At 37.0% G+C, this 21010-nt stretch overlaps 1 protein-coding gene across 4 annotated transcripts in view; it reads left to right on the top strand.

The window, feature by feature from the left end:
• ACBD6 (acyl-CoA binding domain containing 6) overlaps nt 1-21010 on the top strand; it is a 215678-nt gene that overhangs the window by 62376 nt on the left and 132292 nt on the right. For all 4 annotated transcript variants that reach the window (XM_027868507.1, XM_027868508.1, XM_027868510.1 and 1 more), the window contains exon 5: nt 11879-11984. In XM_027868507.1, coding sequence (XP_027724308.1) covers nt 11879-11984 — 106 coding nt within the window. The remainder of the gene's footprint in view (nt 1-11878; nt 11985-21010) is intronic.

Here is a 21010-nt window from a genome sequence, read left to right as displayed (position 1 = left end):
TAATACAATGCTGTGGGCAAGTCCTTTAAACTTCTAAGTCTTGACTTCCTCATTTATAAAATAGAGATGGTAATATCTGTAATATTTATCCCACATTGGCTGTTGAGGGATGTGCCTTGTTATTCTTTAAGCTTTACACAAAAGTTCATTATTGTCATTATTAATACTTGGGAATTTCATCTGCTTGCAGCTTTTCTTTCTGACATTATTCTTGTTGACTCTGCCTCACATATTTTGTTACTGCTTTTGTTATTATCGTTGTCAACTATAATAATGTATGTGTGTTATAATAATAACATAATATTAGCATATTAGTGAAACAGGGTATAATGCAGTGATGCTGGACAAGTAGATTTGGGTTTTAATGACCAAATTAAGAAATCAATGACAGTGGGGAGCCACAGAAGGTTTTTGGAACCAGATAGTCACATGGTCAGACTTGTATATTATGAAGTTTCAATAGCATAGAGGTCAGTTAAGAGGAAATTATAATAGCCACTTAAAAAAAAATTAACAAACATTTATGAATCAGTCAGGAAATAAGGAAAACCTGGTTTATAGTGTGTACAATAGGAGAATAGATTCATTGAAATTACTGAGGCAGAATTGTTAGAAATTATAACTGATTAGATGTTGTAGCTGAGGGAGAAGCAGAGTTAAAGATCATTCTGAGATTTTGAGCCTGGATGACTAGGTAATGGTACCGTCACCAAAATGGTGAAGTTGGGTGGAGAACTTGGTCTTTGGGGCAATATGAATTCAGATTTAGTTATATTGGCTTTTAGGTGTGCTGAAGACATCAGGGTTTAGATTTTAAGCAGGCAGTTGAAAATGGAAAACAGGAGCTTAGGCTAGATCTTATATTTTAGGATTAAGAGCTAGAAGAGGTCGTAGAGATCTAGTTAATACACTCCCTCCATTTTACAAATACCCCAAAGAACAGTGGAAAGATACATAGGAGACTCTAATCAGTGGCAGACATTGTTCTAAGCCCTAGGGATACAAAGAAAGGTAAAAAAAGTCTCTGCCCTTTAAGAGCTCACATTCTAATGGGGGAAACAACATGTAAACAACTATTTAGTGATAAAATAGGTACACTATAACTGGAAGGAATTTGAAGAGGCAAGCTTAGTGAGGGAGTAGGGCTTGGGACTGGGAGGGAAGAACTGGGACTGAGTCCAGAAGAAACCTCCTACAGAAAGGGGAATTGAACTTGAGTCTTGAAGAAAGCATGAGAAGCCAGGAGGTAGAGGTGAAAAGGGGGAGCATTTACTAATTTATTTTTAGTAACATTTGGGTTTTACGCTGTTTCTCTTCCCTCCCCACCTCACATTAGAGAAGGCCAACATTTGACACAGATATATATGTGAAACTTTACATTACATTACATAGTTCCATATATCATTTGTTTCTCTGGAGGTAGATAGCATCTTCCTTCATAGATCTTTTGTTGTTGATTTGAATTTTCATATAACTCAGCATAGATAGCTTGGTTATTCACATTTACATTCTGAACAGTATTGCTGTTACTGTATATAACGTTTCCTTGGTTCTGCTCGCTTCATTCTTTATTATTTCATGCAAGTCTTTCTATGTTTTCCTAAAATTAACCTGCTCCTCATTTCTTCTGTATCATGCCTGAGGAAAGTTTCACCAGTCTTTGATTGCAGAGCTTCATTGGGGAATTGACCATTTACTCAGGCATCCTATCCCACTTTTCCATAGTTCTCGTTGATAAGAAATTTTTTCCTAAATTGGAGGAGGAAAGGTTGCTGAGGGGTGATTGTCAAGTGAGAATCTGGAAGTGGCAGTAGGGTGCAAGGAATATTCCAACTTTCACACCACAACCAGTAAGGTGAGGATATGAAAAGCGCAACCAGTGCTAGTCTTCTTGTCTCAAGTCCCTCCCTGCTCCAGTCCATCTCCCGTTGAGCTGCCAAGGTGATTTTTCTAAAGCATAAGTCCATGGTCATCCCTTAATCAAAGCATCCTGTGACTCGCTGTTACCGATAGGGTCAGATATAAACTTCTTTGTTTGACCTTCAAAGGTTTTGATAACTTGTACCCTTCCTACCTACCCCTTTAGTCTAATCATACTTTACTTAACTTTACACCCTCTGTGTTCTAGCCACATTGGGCTACTTGCAGTTACTGGAACACCACATTCCATCTCCTAGTTCCTCCCTGTGCCTTTGAACTGATTGCTCCCCACCCCCGGAATACTCTACCCCTCACCTCTGCCTCTTGTTTTCCCTGATTTTGTTCAAAACATAGTTCAAATCTCTCCTGTTCCAGGAAGCCTTCCCCAGACTTCTCCAAAATGCTTTCTACTCTAAGACTGTCTTCCATCTACTCTGTATATATCTTGTATATATCTAGTTGTTTATGTATTGTCTCCTCCATTAGAATGTAAGCTCCTCAAGGTCAGGGATTGGTTTTTGACCTTTCTTTTTAACCCCAATGTTTAGCTGTGTCTGGCACCTAGTAAGCTCCTAATAAATGCTTGTGACTTGATATGACTACTTATGATTATAATACCAGTAATAATAATGATAGCTAGCATTTACATAGTGCTTTAAGGATTGCAAAGTGCTATATAAAGTCTCATTTTATCCTAACAGCAACTCTGGAGTTGGGTGCTGTTATCATCCCCATTTTACAGGTGAGGAAATTGAGACAGACAGCAGTTAAGTGACTTGTCCAGCGTCACACAGCTAGTAAATGTGTGAGGCAAGATTTGAACTTGGATGCTCCAACTTCAGGTTCAGTGTTCTATCCACTGTGCCACTTGGTTGCCTCTAACACATAAGAATGTAAGAAATCTTGTACCAGGTCAGAAAAATGGTTCTGGCCAACCTGATATTCACTCTGTCACTGATGATAGCTGATGGACTTTTTTGGGAGAGCATGATTATTACCTTAAATAGTATTGACCTCAAAATGTTAAGGATATACCATGAGCTTCCTAACTTCCCCATAGCAATTTATTAAATTACCTAAATAGTAACTTATTAAGTTACCTAAATGCCTTATGAATTTGTTTAAATTTTCAACTTCAAATGTTACTATGAGAGCTTAATTTATTTTTTAAAATAACATATGGATAGTTTTGGAATAATATATAAATTACTGAGAGTTTAGCCACAACAGAGCAATTAGACTATTGAAAAGACATGCCATTAGCTTTTGGGTCTTTGTATTTGGCATACCAAGCAGAACACAGACTGTCATAGTCAACTGAAAGGTGAAAACAAAAAGGAGACAGCAGTATCTCCAGATGTCACAATTAGGAGAAATATCAATCCTTTACCCTTGATTTTGACACCTTTTCATCATACATCCAGAGTAGGGAAGAAGGATTACAAATTCATGCATAGGAGAAGTAATGTATTCCAGCAGTAATCTTCAGAAATATTATGTCCTTGTACTTTTTTTTCCCCCTCAGAGCCTGGTATTAGTATTTTGTTTTTAACTACTTTATTAGCATTAGGGGAGAAAAATAACTTGTTCATTAATTATTTCTTTTGGTTTATTTTTTCTTTTTGGTAAGGCAATTGGGGTTAAGTGACTTGCCCAAGGTCACACAGCTAGTACATGTCAAGTGTTTGGTCTGAGGCTGAATTTGAACTCGGGTCCTCCTGACTCCAAGGCTAGAGCTATATCTGCTGTGCCACCTAGCTGCCTCCATTAATTATTTCTTAAAAATACAGATAAAGGAGAATTAACAATTCATTTCATAGGATCATAATCTAGAACTCACTGGGTCATTTCAGCCAATCCTCTCTTTTTTTAGAAATTACGTGTTATTCAAGGTCACACAGATATTAAGCATTAAAGGTAGGATTGAATCCAGATCTCAAGAACCACACTGCCTCCTTTAATTCAGTGCCTCTGGTTCTAGATTATCCACAACTTTTTGTGCTACTCAGAGACTTGAGGATTTGATCTGACAGAATCTCTCAAAAATCTCAAATCTCCTCTCCCATTTTCCTTTGAGTATTTTCTTTTTTAAAAAAAATTGTTTTTTTTCCAATTACATGTAAAAACAATTTTTAACATTCTTTTTTTTTTTTAAATTGAGTTCTAAATTCTCTCATCCTTCTTTCCCTCCTCCTTGAAAAAGCAAGCAGTTTGATTCAGGTGATACATGTGCAGTCATGTAAAACATATTTCTATATTACATATGTTGTGAAAGAAAGCACAGACCAAAAGAAAAAAAAACACCTAACCCAAGAAAAATAGGAAAAAACAAGTATGCTTGAATCTGCATTCAGACTCCACCAAATCTTTCTCTGGAGGTAGATAACATTTTTCATCATAAGGAGGACAACCTTCTTAAAAATTAGAGTATCTCAAGATGGATTGGCAACTCACAAGTAGTGGAACAAGATGGGAATGTTTAAATGAAGAGTTAAAGTAAATGAGTCTAGAACAAAAATCTTAGGTTGGGGGTTATGAATGTATGGGAATAGGCTGTATGAACAGTTGCAATGAGGGTGAGAGGCAGCCCTGCAGAAGGAAACTTGAGAAGGGGGGAGATTGACTATGGGGCTGTGTGATGGTACATGGGGCTGACAGAATATGGCTCAGAAGTGGCTCTCCCCTTGTGAAATTCAGTGAGAACAATACATTGTTTTAAAACAAAATACACCTGAAATGTCACCATAGGAAGGACCCAATTTATAAACAGGTTTTATTCCGAAAGTGTTTTTTTGTTTTTGTTTTGTTTTGTTTTTGAACTCGTGAGCCTGTAAACCAGCTGAAGCGTACTCAGTTCATAGCATTTTAGAGTCTGAGCTGGACCTCAGAGACCATTTGATTCAGCCATTTCATGTTACAGATCAGGAAACTAAGGTTCAGTGAGATTAATGACTTACTTCAGAAATTGGGGCTAAGCCCAGGGCCTCTGCCTCCTGTCTGATGGAACAAACATTTCCCACATAACCTTTCTCAGATTAGTGTATAGTAAGACTGGTAATGCACTGTAATAGTGCTTAACTCTACTACTGTGTCACACTGTAATGGCATATCAGCTGATGGCCCATTTATATAGTATGGTCCTCTGGAATCTGTTAGAACCTATGATGTCATTTTATCTTATGTTGTATTTTTGTGGGATCAATTACAATTATGCAGGATATTTTGGAATTTGTAACATGGTCAGATTAAATTGCCAGTATCAATTATGGAGTCAGACCCAATGGCAATCTAGCCACCAGTGTTATAAATAGCATTGTGTCTTTTGGAAAATGTGCTTCACATGATGACTGATATTTACACAGCATTTAAAAGTTTGCTTAGTACTTTCATGTGCATTATCTTTGAGCCTTTAGACACTGTGAGGTATGTACTATAAGAATTATTACCTCTGTTTATAGTTGAGAAAACTGAGACCTAATTTAGAGACATTAAGGAACTTGGCCATTTCAGCTAAGTACAACAGGTATTATTATCCACATTTTATAGATAGGGAAACTGAAGGATTTAGAGGTTAAATTATTTGCCTTAGTCACACAACTAATCAGAGAGGCAGAAATTGTACCCAAAGCTTTGTGATTCTTAAGTATGATTTTCTAGCCACTAGGTCAAAATTGTCTCTACACAAGATCGGAATAGAATTAATATGAGCCTGATTTTTCTTTTCCTTTTGTATGTAAATGGCTTTTCCTTTAATTCAGAAAAACTTGGAGCTGAAGAGGACATATTACATATTGTATTTTTTGGCATAGTCTTTAAGAACCTAGTGTCATCTGCATACCCCCCTGAGGCATTGGCAAAGACTGTAGTGAAGTATATACTTGAATAAATAAATTGCTTGAGGGGAATTTAAAACTTATTTTACTTTTCGACTATGACAGTTGTACCTAGGTGACATGTTTTATGCATTTTTTCTTTAAAAAAGAAAGAAAAAGATATTACTAGTATTAAAATCTTAGAATTTAGTTTTGGTTTATAGCAAATCAAACACTCATAGAAATCTAGAGCTACACTGAAATTTCTGAGTCTCTTCAAAGACTTTGACCACTATCTAGAATTTGTTTACCTTTTCAAACTAGATATATACTCTAATTAATCTATTCAGAACTCTTCATTAATGGTAATTCATCCAAAGGAAATTTTGGGAGATGAAGGACTTATATAGCCAAATGAAGGACATGGTTTAATTACTGGGTGACTCCAGCCACGTCACTAAGCCTCTCTGCATCCTCTTCACCGTAGGGTTGTTTCAAAGAAATGACAGTACAAATATGAATGTATGGAGTAGTGATGTAGTGGAAAGGCCTAGTCAAGAGAGAAGGCAGTTCCAGTTGTGCCCCTGACACTTAATAGTTTGTGAACACATACAAGTCACTCATCTCAAATTTCTTTCCTTATCTGTGAAATGGGGACAATAATACCAATAGGCACTTAACCTCACGTAGTTGTTGTGAGGATCAAATTTATATATACATATATCTTACATGTGTGTTGTATGCATATATGTGTGGATGTATACACACACACACACACACACACACACACACACACACACACACACATATATATGTATCTCTTTATAAATGAGAAAGCTCCCCCCCAACTTTTATCCTGATCTCCCTGCTCACATCTCCAACTGTCTATTGGATCTCCCTGACTAGATGTCTAGTAGATATCTTAACTCCACATGTCCAAATTGCAACTCATTATCTTTTCCCCCAAACCCTCTCCTCTTCTTAACTTTTCTGTTACTGTTGAAGGTACCATCATCCAGTCACCCAGGCTTCCAACATAGGTGTCCTCCTTAACTCCTCACTCTCATCCCACTTATCCAGTCTGTTGCCAAGTCCTGTCAATTTTACCTTCACATGATCCCTTATATACGCCTCTTCTCTCCTACTTCCCCCCTGGTGCAGGCTCTCATCCCCTCACGCCTCGACTATTTGTCAGAGCCTTTAGGTTGTCCTCCCTGCCTCAAGTCTCTTCCCACTCCAGGCCATCCTCTGCACTCTTAAAGTGGAGGTCTGACCATGTTCACTCCCTGACCCCTTTAAATGAACTCCAATGATTCAAATATAAATGCTCTCTTTAGCTTCTAAAGCCCTTCACAACCTGGCGCATTGCTACCTTTCCAGTCTTCTTACATCCCCATATGCTCAGTGATCCAGTGACTCTGGCCTCCTTTTTCTTCTTCAGACAAGACATTCCCATTTCCCAACTCCAGGCCTTTTCATTTTATGTCCCTCTAACCTGGGCTTCCTTCAGGGAAGCTTTTCCTTCTGAATGCCAGCTTACCATGAATATGTCATTTGTACATAGTTGTTTGCATATTGTTTCTCCCATTAGATTGTAAGTTCCTTGAGACCAGGGGCTATTTTTGCCTTTTGTTCTATTCTCCTTGCTTAGCATAGTACCTGGAACACAGTAGGCATTTAATTAAATGCTTGTTGACTTAATTATTATCATTTATCTTGTTTTTCATGATTTTCTTGTATCACTCTCAGTTTTTCCTCTACTTCTCTTACTTGCTTCTCAAAATTCCTTTTGAGCTCTTCCAAGGCCTGGGACTGATTCATATTTTTCTTGGAGGCTTTGGATGTAGGAGCTTTGGCTTTGTTGTCTTCTTCTGGTTGTATGTTTTGATCTTCTTTGTCACCAAAGTAAGATAATGTAGTCTGACTCTTTGCGCTGCTTACTCATGATCCCAGCCAATTACTTGAGTTTTAAACTCTTTGTTAAGGTAAAAGTCTGCTTCCAATGTGAAGAGTGTACTGTCCCAAGCTTCGGGGGTTTGTGCAGCTGTTTTCAGAGGTACTTCTCAGGACCTGAAAATTTTCAGTTCTTCCAAGGTGGTATGATAAGGGGCGGGGTGTTTCCTCTCCACCACCACAACAGGCTCCACCGCACCAGCGCTCCTCCTCAGGACCGCCTCTCAGAACTGTGACCCAGATCCAAGCACCGGTAAAGCAAGAGATTCCTGCCTCAGCACTGGCAAAGACATCCCTGCCATCCCCCTCTGATCAGCCACTCGATTCCCCCTCAGTCTGTGGGCCTGAAGCTCAGGAAAAAGCCGCAGCCCCGGGCCGCACTCGAGACTTGCGGCTGAAACCTAGCTCCTCTCTCACCGCAGTCACAGACTTTTCCCCCTGACCTTCTAAGTTGTCTCTGGAGTTCAGGGGTTGAGAAGTCTGGAAACTGCCACTGCTGCCCGCGATTCAGTCCTCTGAAGCCTGCTCCAGGGTCTCTGCGGCCTGCGCACCCACATGGAACTGCGCTCCTCTCCCCACCCGGCGTGATATACCTTTCTGATCAGCCATTCAGGCTGTCTTTGGCTGGAAATTTGTTTCACTGTGTCTTTTTGTGGGTTCTGCTGCTTTAGAATTTGTTTAGAACCATTTTTTTAGGTATTTGGAGGGCTTTGGGAGAGAGCTCAAGACAGTCACTGCTTTCCCTCTGCCATCTTGGCTCCGCCCCTATCATTTACCTTACTGAGATGAAAAATATCAACAAGTTTGCCATTTTACAGAATACAGCTGTGATGTCTGGGCTCAAAATTTCACAATAAGGCCACATTTATGGACTCAAAAGCAAAGATAACTTTATTTAAAGTGATAGTGATAAAAAGGGAGAGAAAGTTTTCAGGTAAAGGACATTGTTTATATTTTGTCAGTTGCCCTTGAGCAGAATCCCTGCTCAGCTGATCTGGCACCTCTGCATCTAGAATCCAGGATCTTTATTGTCTGGTAGGTATCTCACATACATTTTTGTCCTTAATTGAGGAATCCAAAGTCTAAAGAGAGGTGTCCTCAATTTATGCTGCTCTAGGATAAAACTGGCTGGCATCCAAGCACTTTGTAAAGGTTAAATAACTTAGGACAAAAATGGCGCCTGTCCAAATGCTGTGTAAGGGTTCTGTAGCTAAAGGGGGACTGTAACTTTTCACAGATGAAAGCTGGTTGGGTTCACTTTATCTTTTTCTTATGTCCTACTGTGTGTCCCAAGAACATCCTAAGATCTTTTATTGTCCTGGTACCATTTCATAAATGAAAGTTTTAACCCTATATATGTAACAGCTGAGCTTTTGTAAGGGAAGAGGGGAGAAGGAAGGGGGATGCTTAAGATTGAATTAACTTCAGCAAGTGAAAGTGAGGAAAAGAGGTAGGGAGAGGGATGTTAGTAATACATGTTCCTTCTGACCCCCTAACTGTAAGTATTCCTTAAAACTCTGTGCTGGACTTTAACTTCTGTATGATTAATTATTTATCTCTGGGCAGATGACTCACAAATCTGTATATCCAATCCCAGTCCTTGTTTTCATCTTTAATCACCAGTTGTTTTTAGATATTTCAAATTGGATGTCCCCAAGACATCTCAAACTCAGTCTGTCCACAACAGAACTCATCATCTTTCCCCCAAAACTTACCCTTCTTCCAAACTTCCCTAGTTCTGTCAAAAGCACCACCATTCTTTCACTGTCTTCTGGGTAACTGAGTGAGCAAGTTGTAGAGAAGATGCTGATCTGCATTGCCTAGGACATTTGTTCATGATTTGAAGTTTCTATACTAATGAAATTGCAGCAGCACAATTGGTCTCATACCAATCTATTTGTTCTTTATGGATGTTTATGGACTCATTGTCTTCCCTGTCAGAATATGATCTCCTTGGAAGCAGGGAATTATTTCATTCTTGGTGTTTATATCGCCTGCTCTGGCACAGTGCTTGATGCATAATGACTGCTTAATGTCTGCTGGTTGGTTAATTGATTGACAACACACATAAGCATATGCTAAATATGTTTCTAAAAACAAATTTTAGAAGGGAGACACTAGCAGTTAGGGAAAATCAGGAAAGGCCTTGTGGTGTTTATGCTAAGCTTTGAAGGAAATTAGGGATTCAAAGGCAAAGATGAAGAAAAAGTGAATTCCAGACTGGGGGGAAAGGGGAAACTGATTAGTGCAAAATGCTATGTTCTGTGTGAGGAGCAGTAAGAAAGACAGTTTAGGTAGAATCTGGAGTGCCTGAACAGAAGTCATATATTAGAAAGCTGGAAAAGTAAGTTGGAGCCAGGTTGTGAAATAATTTAAATAACAGAGAGGTTTGTCTTCCATTCTAGAGTTCTAGAGTCATTTGGGAGCCATTGAAGCTTCTTGAGCAGGGAATTTTTTTTTTTTTTTGGCTAGGCAGTAGGGTTAAGTGATGTGCCCAGGGTCACATAGCTAGTAAGTGTTTTGTGTCTAAGGCCGAATTTGAACTCAGGTCCTCCTGAATCCAGAGCAGGTGCTATATCCACTGCACCATCTAGCGGCCCCCCTATGCTTTACAAATAATGATTTGGCAGCCAGTTGGAGGGTGGAGTGGATTAGAGAGCCTGGAAACATTAAAATCAACATACCACTGTTGATAATGGGGAGTGCCCTACTTAGCGCAGACTGGAGGAAGATATTTTTAATAAGATACTATAAAGAATTTTTCAATGCATTGTATATTAAATGGGCTTCTAATGATGAGTAGAGCCTCTGAAAGATCAAATAAGAATTAAACAGGATAAGAGGGTGAGGATGAGTTGTAGTGGAGTAAAAATATGAGAACTTTATTGAATTTCTCCTGTGGATGTTTAATTTTAATTCATCCGTTCCATTAAATAATAATAAATGCCTAAAGGGCATGATTTGTTAGCTTTTTTTAAAAAATTAAATTCAAAAGCATTTATTAAGCACCTGCTATGTGCCAGGCACTACCAGTCTCTTGATTTGAGCCTAACTTTCTATTAACACTTGACTCTGCTCCAAGGCCTAGCCCCATATCTACCATCCTTTGCAATATAATAAAAACTTCCTGACATTCTTAAATATACCTGTGAAACTGTTATCAGTTGCTCCTCTCCCTTGCTACTTTTGCAGCTGTGAAAGAACTTTTCCATGTTGCAAAAGGCAGCATCTACCTACCTTTTCCCCTCCTAGCCCTTCGACATCATAATCTGACTGTTATAATAGAAAGATAACTAATATGGGAGGCAGCCAGGTGGTGCAGGATAGAGCGCCAGGCTTGGGGTTAGGAAGACCTGAGTTCAAATCTAGCTTCAGACCCTTACTCTCTTTGTGATCCTGGGCAAGTTACTTAACCCTGTTTGCCTCAGTTCCTCATTTGTAAAATCAGCTGGACAAGGAAGTGACAAATCACTCTAGTATCTTTGTCAAGAAAACCCCAAATGAAGTAACAGAGAGTTGGACACAAGTGAACAACTGCTTCTAGTTATATAAAATGAGAAAAAAAAACTTAGTAAAAATACCCAAATAGCGTTTTAATTCCATAAACATTTATCAAAGGTGCTGTGCCAGACCTGGGGATACAAAGATTTTTAAAAAAGCAAAAAAAAAAAAAAAATTCCTGCCTTCATGGAGTTTACATCCTGCTTTATATTTCACTGATTTTTCTATTATCCTATAGGGCCCTCTTACCTTTTTAAGGTGACAAGCAATGTGTTAGTCCCTTTAATAATATACTAACCCTTTAATAATTATGTACTTGCAATAAAAAGTATGTTAGTCCTTAGTGTGAGAGCATGGAATCAGTAGGTAAATATATACTCTTTGCAGGACAAAAGTGACTTTGAAAAAGACAAAGCACTACTCAAAATGAACCTTATTATTCCATTTTGGAATGCACATTAAAAAAGGATTTTTTTTCCTCTGTAGTTTCATTTGATAGGATTATAATATCTCTTGTAATAGGGCTGTGCCATGTAATGTTGGAAAACTCATGAAAAATGTTGGAAATATGAACTACTCTAATGATTCTCATGATTTGCATATTTTTACAATAACAGCTTGTATTATATATATGAGTGTGTTTTTTATATGTTATCTAGTAAGAGAGCATCTACTTTTTCTACCCTAATTAGAGAAGAAGACAAAAACATATTTGATTACTGCAGGGAAAACAACATTGACCACATAACCAAAGCCATCAGATCAAAAAAAGTGGATGTGAACATGAAGGATGAAGAGGTATGAAAAATATATGCTCTTTACTTTTTCTTTTAGAATACTTGGTGTTCTCCCTTCCGTTTTTGCACATACCACCTCAAAGTATAGTGTGGCTTTTAAGAATTACTGAAACTGGGGCAATGTGGGAGCTTAGATGAAACTCTGGGGCAACTTCCTTCATTTTCCGTGAACCTCTAATGTGGTTAGAAAGAAATTAAGCATTAGATCATTATTGCTTCATATTCCTTTATGTTTATATCATGAGTGTAATTGTCATGCTGGAGTTGTTGCTGATGAAAAATTTAGGAAGCCATGGACAAGAGTCTCAGTCCCCACAACTCTACAAATGAAAGATTTCTTAGTGCTGGATCAGTGGAAGACAGCTTTTTCTGTGGAGAATTTCCCTGAAAAATGTATATATTGATGATGAAATAATTTTTATAGATAGTTTGGTGGAGTATAAAAAGCAACTGCTTACATTGAATACCCTTTTGAGTAGACTAAAAGTTTTTATTAAAAGATCCCTGTTTAGATTTTGAAGAACGACAGGTCTTCACAGAAGCTGATCATTTCAGGGAATATTCCCCATTTCAAAGCAATTTGGAAATCCATGAGAAAATAAGAATTATATATGATTAAGGAGCTGTTCAGAGATGAAAAAGTAGTTTTTTTTTTTAAAGTTTGGTCTCAATCATGTTTTAATAACTGTTACTTAATAATGTTCTCAAGTGGTAGAACAAATATCTATAAGCTTTAATAGTCTATAGTTTGCTATATATAATTGTGAAACTAAAAAATATTTGGTAATGGGTTGAATGTGGAAGAGTTATGCCATTGATAATGATGGAGAAATTATGAAGGAATAATTCTGGGGACTCAATAGCTCCCCTAATCTTGACTGACTTCATATTGTTTGAGGTGTTAAGTAAGATGCGGCGTGGCATAAATGGAGAAAGCCTTAGAACTGGATTCATGTCCTGTCTCCACTTTTTACTGGGTGTATGACTTTGGGCAAGTCCCTTAAAATCCTAAAGCCTCAGTTCCCTTATTTGCAAAATCAAGATAACACTCCCTGTAGTAACTCCCTCACAGGAGGCAGCAGGCATAGTGGCTGGAAAGCCAGCCTCAGAACCAACAAGGCCCTGATGTTCTATCTGACATCGATATGCTGTGTGATCCTAAACAGGTTACTTAACCTCTCAATGCCCCTGGAAACTGAGACTTATATTGCAGAGCAGGGGGCTGCTATCTGTTGGTAGAAGGAATTCCATTACTGTAAACTCTTTATACTAGTAAAATTCCAAGACTGATTTAAAAAAAAAATTATCCCTCGCAGCCGTCAAAAGGCAATATTGTGTGTAAAGTACTTTACACTTTTTGAAATGCTTTATAAGTGTCAGTTGTTATTTTCTAATGGAAATGCCATGGAAATAATTGGAGGGTATAAGATAAGAACAGGAAGTGAAGATTAGAGATTTATTCATGTAATGGAAGCCATATGAATAATGGTTTCCTAAAGGATACTAGGACTGCTAGTGGCTCATCTCCTGGAGGGGCAAGGAGAAGAAAGACTCTTTACCACATTAAAGGCTGATCTTTAAAAAAAAAAAAAAAAGGATTGAAACTAGAGAAGATAGTTCAAAACAAAGATTTTCTGCAGCTACAACTAGGAAATTTCTGGTAAAATATTAACCACAACAGTAATTGATATTGAGTTTATTTCAATACAACAATCATCTGTTAAGTACCCACTTTGAGTCATGATTCTGTAGTGGGAAGAGCACACTGGCTTTGAGTCAAAGGACCTTTGGGCTCGATCCCAACTCTGCTATCTACTCAGTTAAACCTTGAAGAGACCTAGAGATTCCAACAGATGAAGGTGAGTAGGGAGAATATCCCGCCTGTGCAGAGGCAGTACCAGAGCCAGTGGAATACCCTGAATAGGGAACAGCAGGATTTGTTCTGTAAAGTTTGGATTCAGTCAAAGGGCTGCACTTATGTGGCCTTGAGGCTGCAGGTTCCCCACCCCTAGAAACTAAGGTGGTGACTGTCTGAAGAGAGAGGAACAGATGCAAGAGATGTTGTTGAGGTAGAATTGTCGAGACTTGGCAATGATTATGGGGACTGAGAGTAAAAAGTTAAAGATAATGCCAAGATTACAAATGGAGGTGACTTGGAATGACGTAAATCAGAATATTTGTAGGACAAGTGGCTTTAAGGGCAAAGGTGAGTTCTGTTATGGCTTTGTTCAGTTTAAATAGACTCGGGGGCATCCTGAGATGATTGGAATGGCCAAGAGGTGGGAAATAGGTGGGAAGAGAACCAAAAAAGGTAATGGGTGAATCTGCAGTAGTAGATAAATAATCAACTTCTAGATGATAGCGTCTTTTCTGCACAGGTTAGCCCTTAATATTATATCTGTCTCAGCAAATTCCCTTCTTCTGTTCCATTGACAGAGACAATTAGAATCCGTAGGATCATTGACTAGAGCTGGAAGGGACCCCAAAGGGCCTGTAGTTCAACTCCTTTATTTTACCAGTGAGGAAACTGAGGACCAGGGATGTTAAAAAACTAGTGGTCAGAAGCGTGTGAACCTAGATCCTCTGATAGTGGAGAAAAGTGTGTCTAGTAACATTGTTTGTTTTCCATTAAATACTTAAATGTTGGTGTCCATTTTTCCCTGGTGAAACATTCAGTGAAATATAGTAACTTGAAAAACCTGAAACATTACTCAGTAGTAATTATTACACATAGTAAAACCAAAACTAAAAAAATTTTGTTTGTTAAGCAATATGGTTTCCGATTTTGATCTCTCAGGGAATTTTCCGTTTTCTTTCAAAGCCTAATGGTAATTACAACCTTTTAATGAAGTTAAATTAGGTATGACTTATTTGGAAATTATCAGTATTTTACCTTGGTTGGCAACTATCACATGGGACTATCAAGAGTCCTCTTAGCCTATGCCATATTGAGTCACATGATCATAACTATTTATTTGGCAGAAGTGATAATGAAGAAATAGGTATATTTAGTACAAAATTCTTTCATGTTGAGTAAAGCAACTTTATTGGTGAAATAAAAATGCTTACTTCTGTCACTCACTTACTTTGCCTTTATATTTCTCCCTTTCGGTCTATCATACCTTTACTTTACCTCCAACCTTACCCTTACTCCTGTCTCCTAAAATGTTGTGTTTTTCTGAACAGATGAAGTGCTTACACATTCATAGACTGAGACGCTACGAATTCAGTTGGGTTCTTTCATAGCTCCAAGCAGATTTCTGCCCTCTCAGCCATGACAGCTCAGGCTGGGGCTTTGAATGCTGATGGCAAAACATTTTATTATTAATCAGCAGTTCATATGAATTAATTTAGGAACATGGAGGAAAGGAGAGCTTAAAATCAAGGTCAAAACATAACACCCTAAATGAAGTGCTTTGTGCTTTTTCAGGTTCTAGCAATCAGTTCTTTGTAAAGTTGGTCAGCTTTGTTCTTGACCTGAGGGCTTATAGCCTCAAAATTAAGTTGCAGAATTTTCATTTTGTTATTTCAAGTTATCCTTGTCTTAGGTAATAGAATTATATAAAAACACATTTTTATGTAGCAAAGATTATTTTGAAATGGCATGCAGTGTTCCATATAGTTATTTAGTAATTAAATTAAAGTATTATATTAGTAAAATAATGTCTTTGGCAAGGTACGTACATGATATTCCATTATTTAAAACCCTTAATTCGTTTGACTCCATTTTAACATTTGTTTATTGGACAGCTAAAAATTGTTGTTATACTTCAGATTTGCCCTGTGCACATAAAGAAATATGATTAAAAACAGCTAAGTTAGTTTTCAAGTTGTATTCTGAATCTTTATGCTTTTTTTGGTGATGAACTATATTTACAGTACTATAATGGAAGTAAACCCCCTAGTTTATTATAATAATTATATTTGCACATAGCAGCACATATATTTAGCAACATGCTCATCTTTATGTACATATAGGGACATTCTTACATTTTGTGTTATGTACAGGTATTTAATATAAAATGTTCTCCCTACATACTTTACATGTTTATTTAAATGTGATTAATTTTCTTTTCCCCTACCGGCACCTTTTATTCAATTACATTGAAATTAATGCATAAAATTCATTGCTACTGTAGTTAGAAAAATATTTCAAATTTGAGGAAATGAAGTAGATTCCTCATAGAATAGTAATTTAATCAACTTATACACACATATATAGATGTAAAATATGGCAGAGAAGTGAAGTAGTTCAAGAAGTTGTGCATATACCAAATGCTTTATTATCCAGCATTACAAAGCCATGGTCTTGCATATATTGACTTTTAATCTTAATTATTATAAATTTTATTTAAAATTTTAAAATGCAAAAAACTTTTGAAGAAGTGCTGGAAATTGAGGTATAAAACCTGAAGGCAAAAAGTCAAACTTTTAATAGTTCATCTTTTTAAAAATAGAGGATTTCACTTTTGTTCTTTTGCATCATATTTATACATATATGTCAAGGATATGCTATTTTCCTTGTTACTAGGCATGGCATCTTCCGAGTGGAAAAATTATTTTTAAATTTTTAATTATTTTTTATTTCTGAAATGGACCTATGATTTTATTAGTATAAAGAACTCCCAAGCGAATCAACTCCCTCTACCAATATGTAACTGCCCTGCAATTTAGCTCAGGGCTAGTGACTTTTCTGGAGTCACATTGCTGGTATTTGTCAGGGGCATGACTTGAATGTTCCCAGGTCTTTCTGCCTCAGAGAACAGCTCTCAATCCACTACATCTTGCTATCTCCTCAAAAAAAAAAAGTATTTTAAAAAATATCATTTCTGAAGTGTGAACAGAACATTTCTTGGCTAAATAGTAAGCAGGAATTATACATCTTTCTGATATAGTATAGATTTGTGCTTTTAGAATAAATTGGTGACTCACTCATAAGGGAAATGTGTGTGAGGCCAGGAGATAAGGAAGAGTTTAGCTAAGTGAAGGAGTAGACCCCACCCTTTGGAATTCTTAGGCATGGGCACTTTTCTAAGGCCACACTTTCCTTTTCCCATTGAGAAGTCCATAATCACTAACCTTCCTGTGGTCTGTGCCTTCACTCCAGAGGCCCAAAGCTTCACTGAAAGGCTGCTGCTGTTGCTGCAGCTGCAGGATTTCCTGGGCTGTGGCTGAGCTTCATTCAGATTTCTGCTGTTCTTCCTTCCAGCCCAGCTGATGGGTGTACAAAGTTCCATGAGAGTCTCTCTTCAAGGATGGGGAGGAAACAGCAATGTCTGTCCAGCAGTAGTTTTAAAATAAAAAAGTATCATCCTCTCTCTCCCACTCACCTACTACAATTGATAAAACAAAATTATACAAATTCTCAAATTGGCTATGTCTAAACAGATATGTCTCAGTCTGTACTCTGAGTCCATCACCTGCCTGTCAGAAGGTAAGTAGCATGTTTCATCATGAGTGCTGTGGAATTATGGTTGGGCATTTCATTGAGTTGAGTTCCTAAATATTTCAGAGTTATTTGTCTTTATAATAGTATTGCTATTATATAAATTATTCTCCTGGTTCTGTTCACTTCACTTTGCATCAGTTCATACAGATTTTTCTAGGTTGCTGTGATGCCATCCCTTTCATCATTTTTGTGGCTCATTAGTATTCTATCATTTATATACCGTAACTTGTTCAGCCAAACTCCAGTTGATAGGCATCCCCTCACTTTCCAGTTCTTTGACACCCAAAAAGAGTTGTGATAAATATTTTTGCATGTCCTTAGAGGGGTTGGGGTTTCTTTTGCCTAGGACCAATCTTCTCTTAATATATGAACCTTCTTATTCCATTCCCCCCTTTTCTCCTTTGTCCTATTTCCTTGCTGAGTGACCATGCTGACTGTGTTAACCAAAAATCTTATGTTACATAAATTAAACTGTCAAGGAAATTCTTTTACACTTTCTTAATTGATTCATTTTCCTACTTTACCATAGAAAATCCATAGTGGATTTTCCAAACTTTTTTATCCCTCCTCAGACCTTTCACTCCCCTGCCTTATATTTCACTGGGGCCATTTGTCTAAAGCTCCCTCTTCTCCCCATCTTCACATCAGCCAGATGCCTTCTTTTATTCTCTCCTCCTTCACACCTGTCTCATATAAAGAGGTGTCCTTTCTTCTTGTCAAGGCAAACTTCTCTATATGCATGTGACCTCACGCCAGTCTTCTCCAGCAGGTTGTTCTTTCTGTTGTCCCTACTGTCTTATTAGTATTCATTCCCTTCTTGTCTGCTGAGTGTTTCCCTCCTGCGTCAAACATGTCCATGTCTTCCCCATCCTCAAAAAATCCTCACTTGATCCATCCATCTTGCTAGCTCTCATCCTTTATCTCTCCACCCTTTTGTGGCTAAGCTCCTTGAAAAGGATATCTACAATTAGTGCCTCTACTTCCTTTCCTCTCTTTAAAAGATGTTTTTTATTGTTGTCTTTTGTTTTTTACATCACCAGAATTTCTCTCAGTATCCCTCTACTTCCCTCTCTCTCAGAGAGCCATCTGATTTAGCAAATAATATTTTTAAAGGAGAAAAAAAAAGGAAAAGAGGAAGAAGAGGGGGAAAAATCAGCAAAACCAATTAATTTGTAAAAAAAAGCCTGAAAACGTGTGCAGTATACCTCACTTACAGATCTTTCACCTCTGCAAAGGAATGGGGTAGAAATTTCTTCTCATTTCTCTTCTTTCAGGTTTATTCTTTTTAATTTTGTAAGATTTGCTTTTGATTGTTTTGATTCTTTCTATTTACATTTCTGTTTACAGTTGTGTGTTTCGTTTTCTTTGTTCTACCTTAGTTCATATTTCTTGTAGCACAGTAGTATTAGGTCTAGCAGTATTCTTCTCCCTTCATTCCTACCTATCTTCATTATTTCCTTTGATATTCTAGGTTGTTTGCTTTTCTAAATGAATTGTTATTATTTTATCGAGTTCTGTAAAGCATCTCTTCGATAATTTGATATAGCATTAAAACTCTAAACTAGCTTTTGTAGTGTTAGCATTTTTATTATATTGGCACAGATAAGCCATAAGCACTGAATATTCCTCCAGCCATTAAAGCTGAGTCTTTTTGTTTGTTGGTTTTTTTTTTTGATACTGCAGATTACCATCTTCTCCTTGATACTCTCTTTTCTCTAGGTTTACATGATACTTGCCTCTCCTGGTTCTCTTCCTACTTGTCTGACTGTTCCTCAATTTCTTTTGCTCAATCTCCATCCAGATTGTACCTGATAACCATGAGTAGTGTCCTACCAAGGCTTTTTTCCTTTCTCCCTATATACTGTTTTGTTAGGTCAGTGATTCTCAAAATTTTTGGTTTCAAGACCTCTTTATACTTTAGAAAGTAAAAAAAATGATATATTTTAAAATATTCATTTATTAAAAATAACAAACCATCACATGTTAACATAAGTAATTTTTTTTTGTGAAAAGGAGCTATTTTCTAAAACAAATGTAGTGAAAAGAATAGCATTGCTTTTACTTTTTTTTTCAGATCTCTTCACTGTCTGGCTTAGAAGAGGACAACCAGATGACCATATTTGCTACTCTATCTAATCTGTTTCAATATGTTATTTTGTATATGAAGAATATATAGTACATGAAGAAAATCCAGGCACACTATAGATACATAGTTGGAAAAGGGAGGGATATTTTAATAACCTTTTCAAACAATTGTGGATATTCTTCTTTGATACTACACCAAAACTTCACAAAGTGGTAGTTTCTTAAAAAATTAGTTGCAGTGTGGAATTTCAGATCATACTGAATAACTTTTCTTACTCTGTTACGTTATTGTTCACTGGTCTATGTTGAACTTTAAATAAATCTTTTACTTATGCATGATTATATAGTCATACATTGGTCATTTGGAAATTATTAGTTCATCAAGTTATACAGATCTTCCACATTTATTATCACCAATCTCATCAGAAAAGTATTTAAGTATCACTGAGCTATCAGGCTCATGGCAGCAGATACAAGTCTAATAAAATTCTAATTTTCTTTCAAAAGCTTGATTTCTTTTATCATTGGCAACAAAGAATCAATTTTCCTTGAAGCTACAGGTTCATCTTATTTGTTTTTGAGAAAATAACCATAGTTTGTCTTTCATTCTTGCACTTAAATATGGTGGTTCCATGGAAAAGGCTGCTGTTTCAGCTGACAGCTCAGTCACACAAATACTTCTCTTCAAGACAACCAATATACTCAGTATGCAGAGAAGTGTTTTGTGCAACTTTCCATCTTGTCACACAGAGTATTAAAAAGATGTGTACTCAAGGGTTGAGATTTAATAAAACTAGTAATTTTTGTTTCATCAAGGACATTCTTAAGCAAAACTGGCTTCCTTTTTTTTTCATATATGCTGTAAATCTGTGATGGTGAAGCATACAATGACTGCTACAGTTTAATGCTACTGCCTTGATTCTGGCTAAGGCATCAACAGTTTTACCCACCATTCCTTTTGTACCATCAATACAAATCTCAACACAGTTGTTCTAGGATAAACCATGAGATTCATTATATATCACTTTGAATATTTTCAGCATCACTTGTGTTTGTTGCCAAGCATTCATATAAAAGTTCTTCTTCACTGATTGGTTGGTGCTGCTACCTGATAAATAAATATAAGCAAAATAACACATCCAGCAGTGGCTATAGATGTGTACAGTTGTATGGCAAAAGTACAGTTCTGCAGGTATTAACTTAGTTTTTGTTTGTAGGTAAATTTTTAATTCACAAGTCATATAGCCTCTGTAAAACTCACCTGTACACTTATGAGAGAATGAGAGTGAAAAAGGGAAATAATATCTTAGTAGTATTATGAAAATAGTTTTACCTTTTGGACCCTAGAAGTGGGGTTCCTGGACTATCCTCAGAATTACTATTCTAGGCGATTCATCAGTTCCCATGGATTTAATTTTTTTTTTTTTTGGCTTGGCATTGGGATTAAGTGACTTGCCTAGGGTCACACAGCTAGTAAGTGTTGTGTGTCTGAC

This window comes from Vombatus ursinus, unplaced genomic scaffold (genome assembly GCF_900497805.2).
Source record: "Vombatus ursinus unplaced genomic scaffold, bare-nosed wombat genome assembly UNPS02014789.1, whole genome shotgun sequence".
NCBI classification, from domain to species: Eukaryota; Metazoa; Chordata; class Mammalia; order Diprotodontia; family Vombatidae; genus Vombatus; species Vombatus ursinus.
The sequence above is the reverse complement of the archived record's forward strand: the minus strand, read 5'-3'. Positions and strand labels throughout refer to the sequence as shown.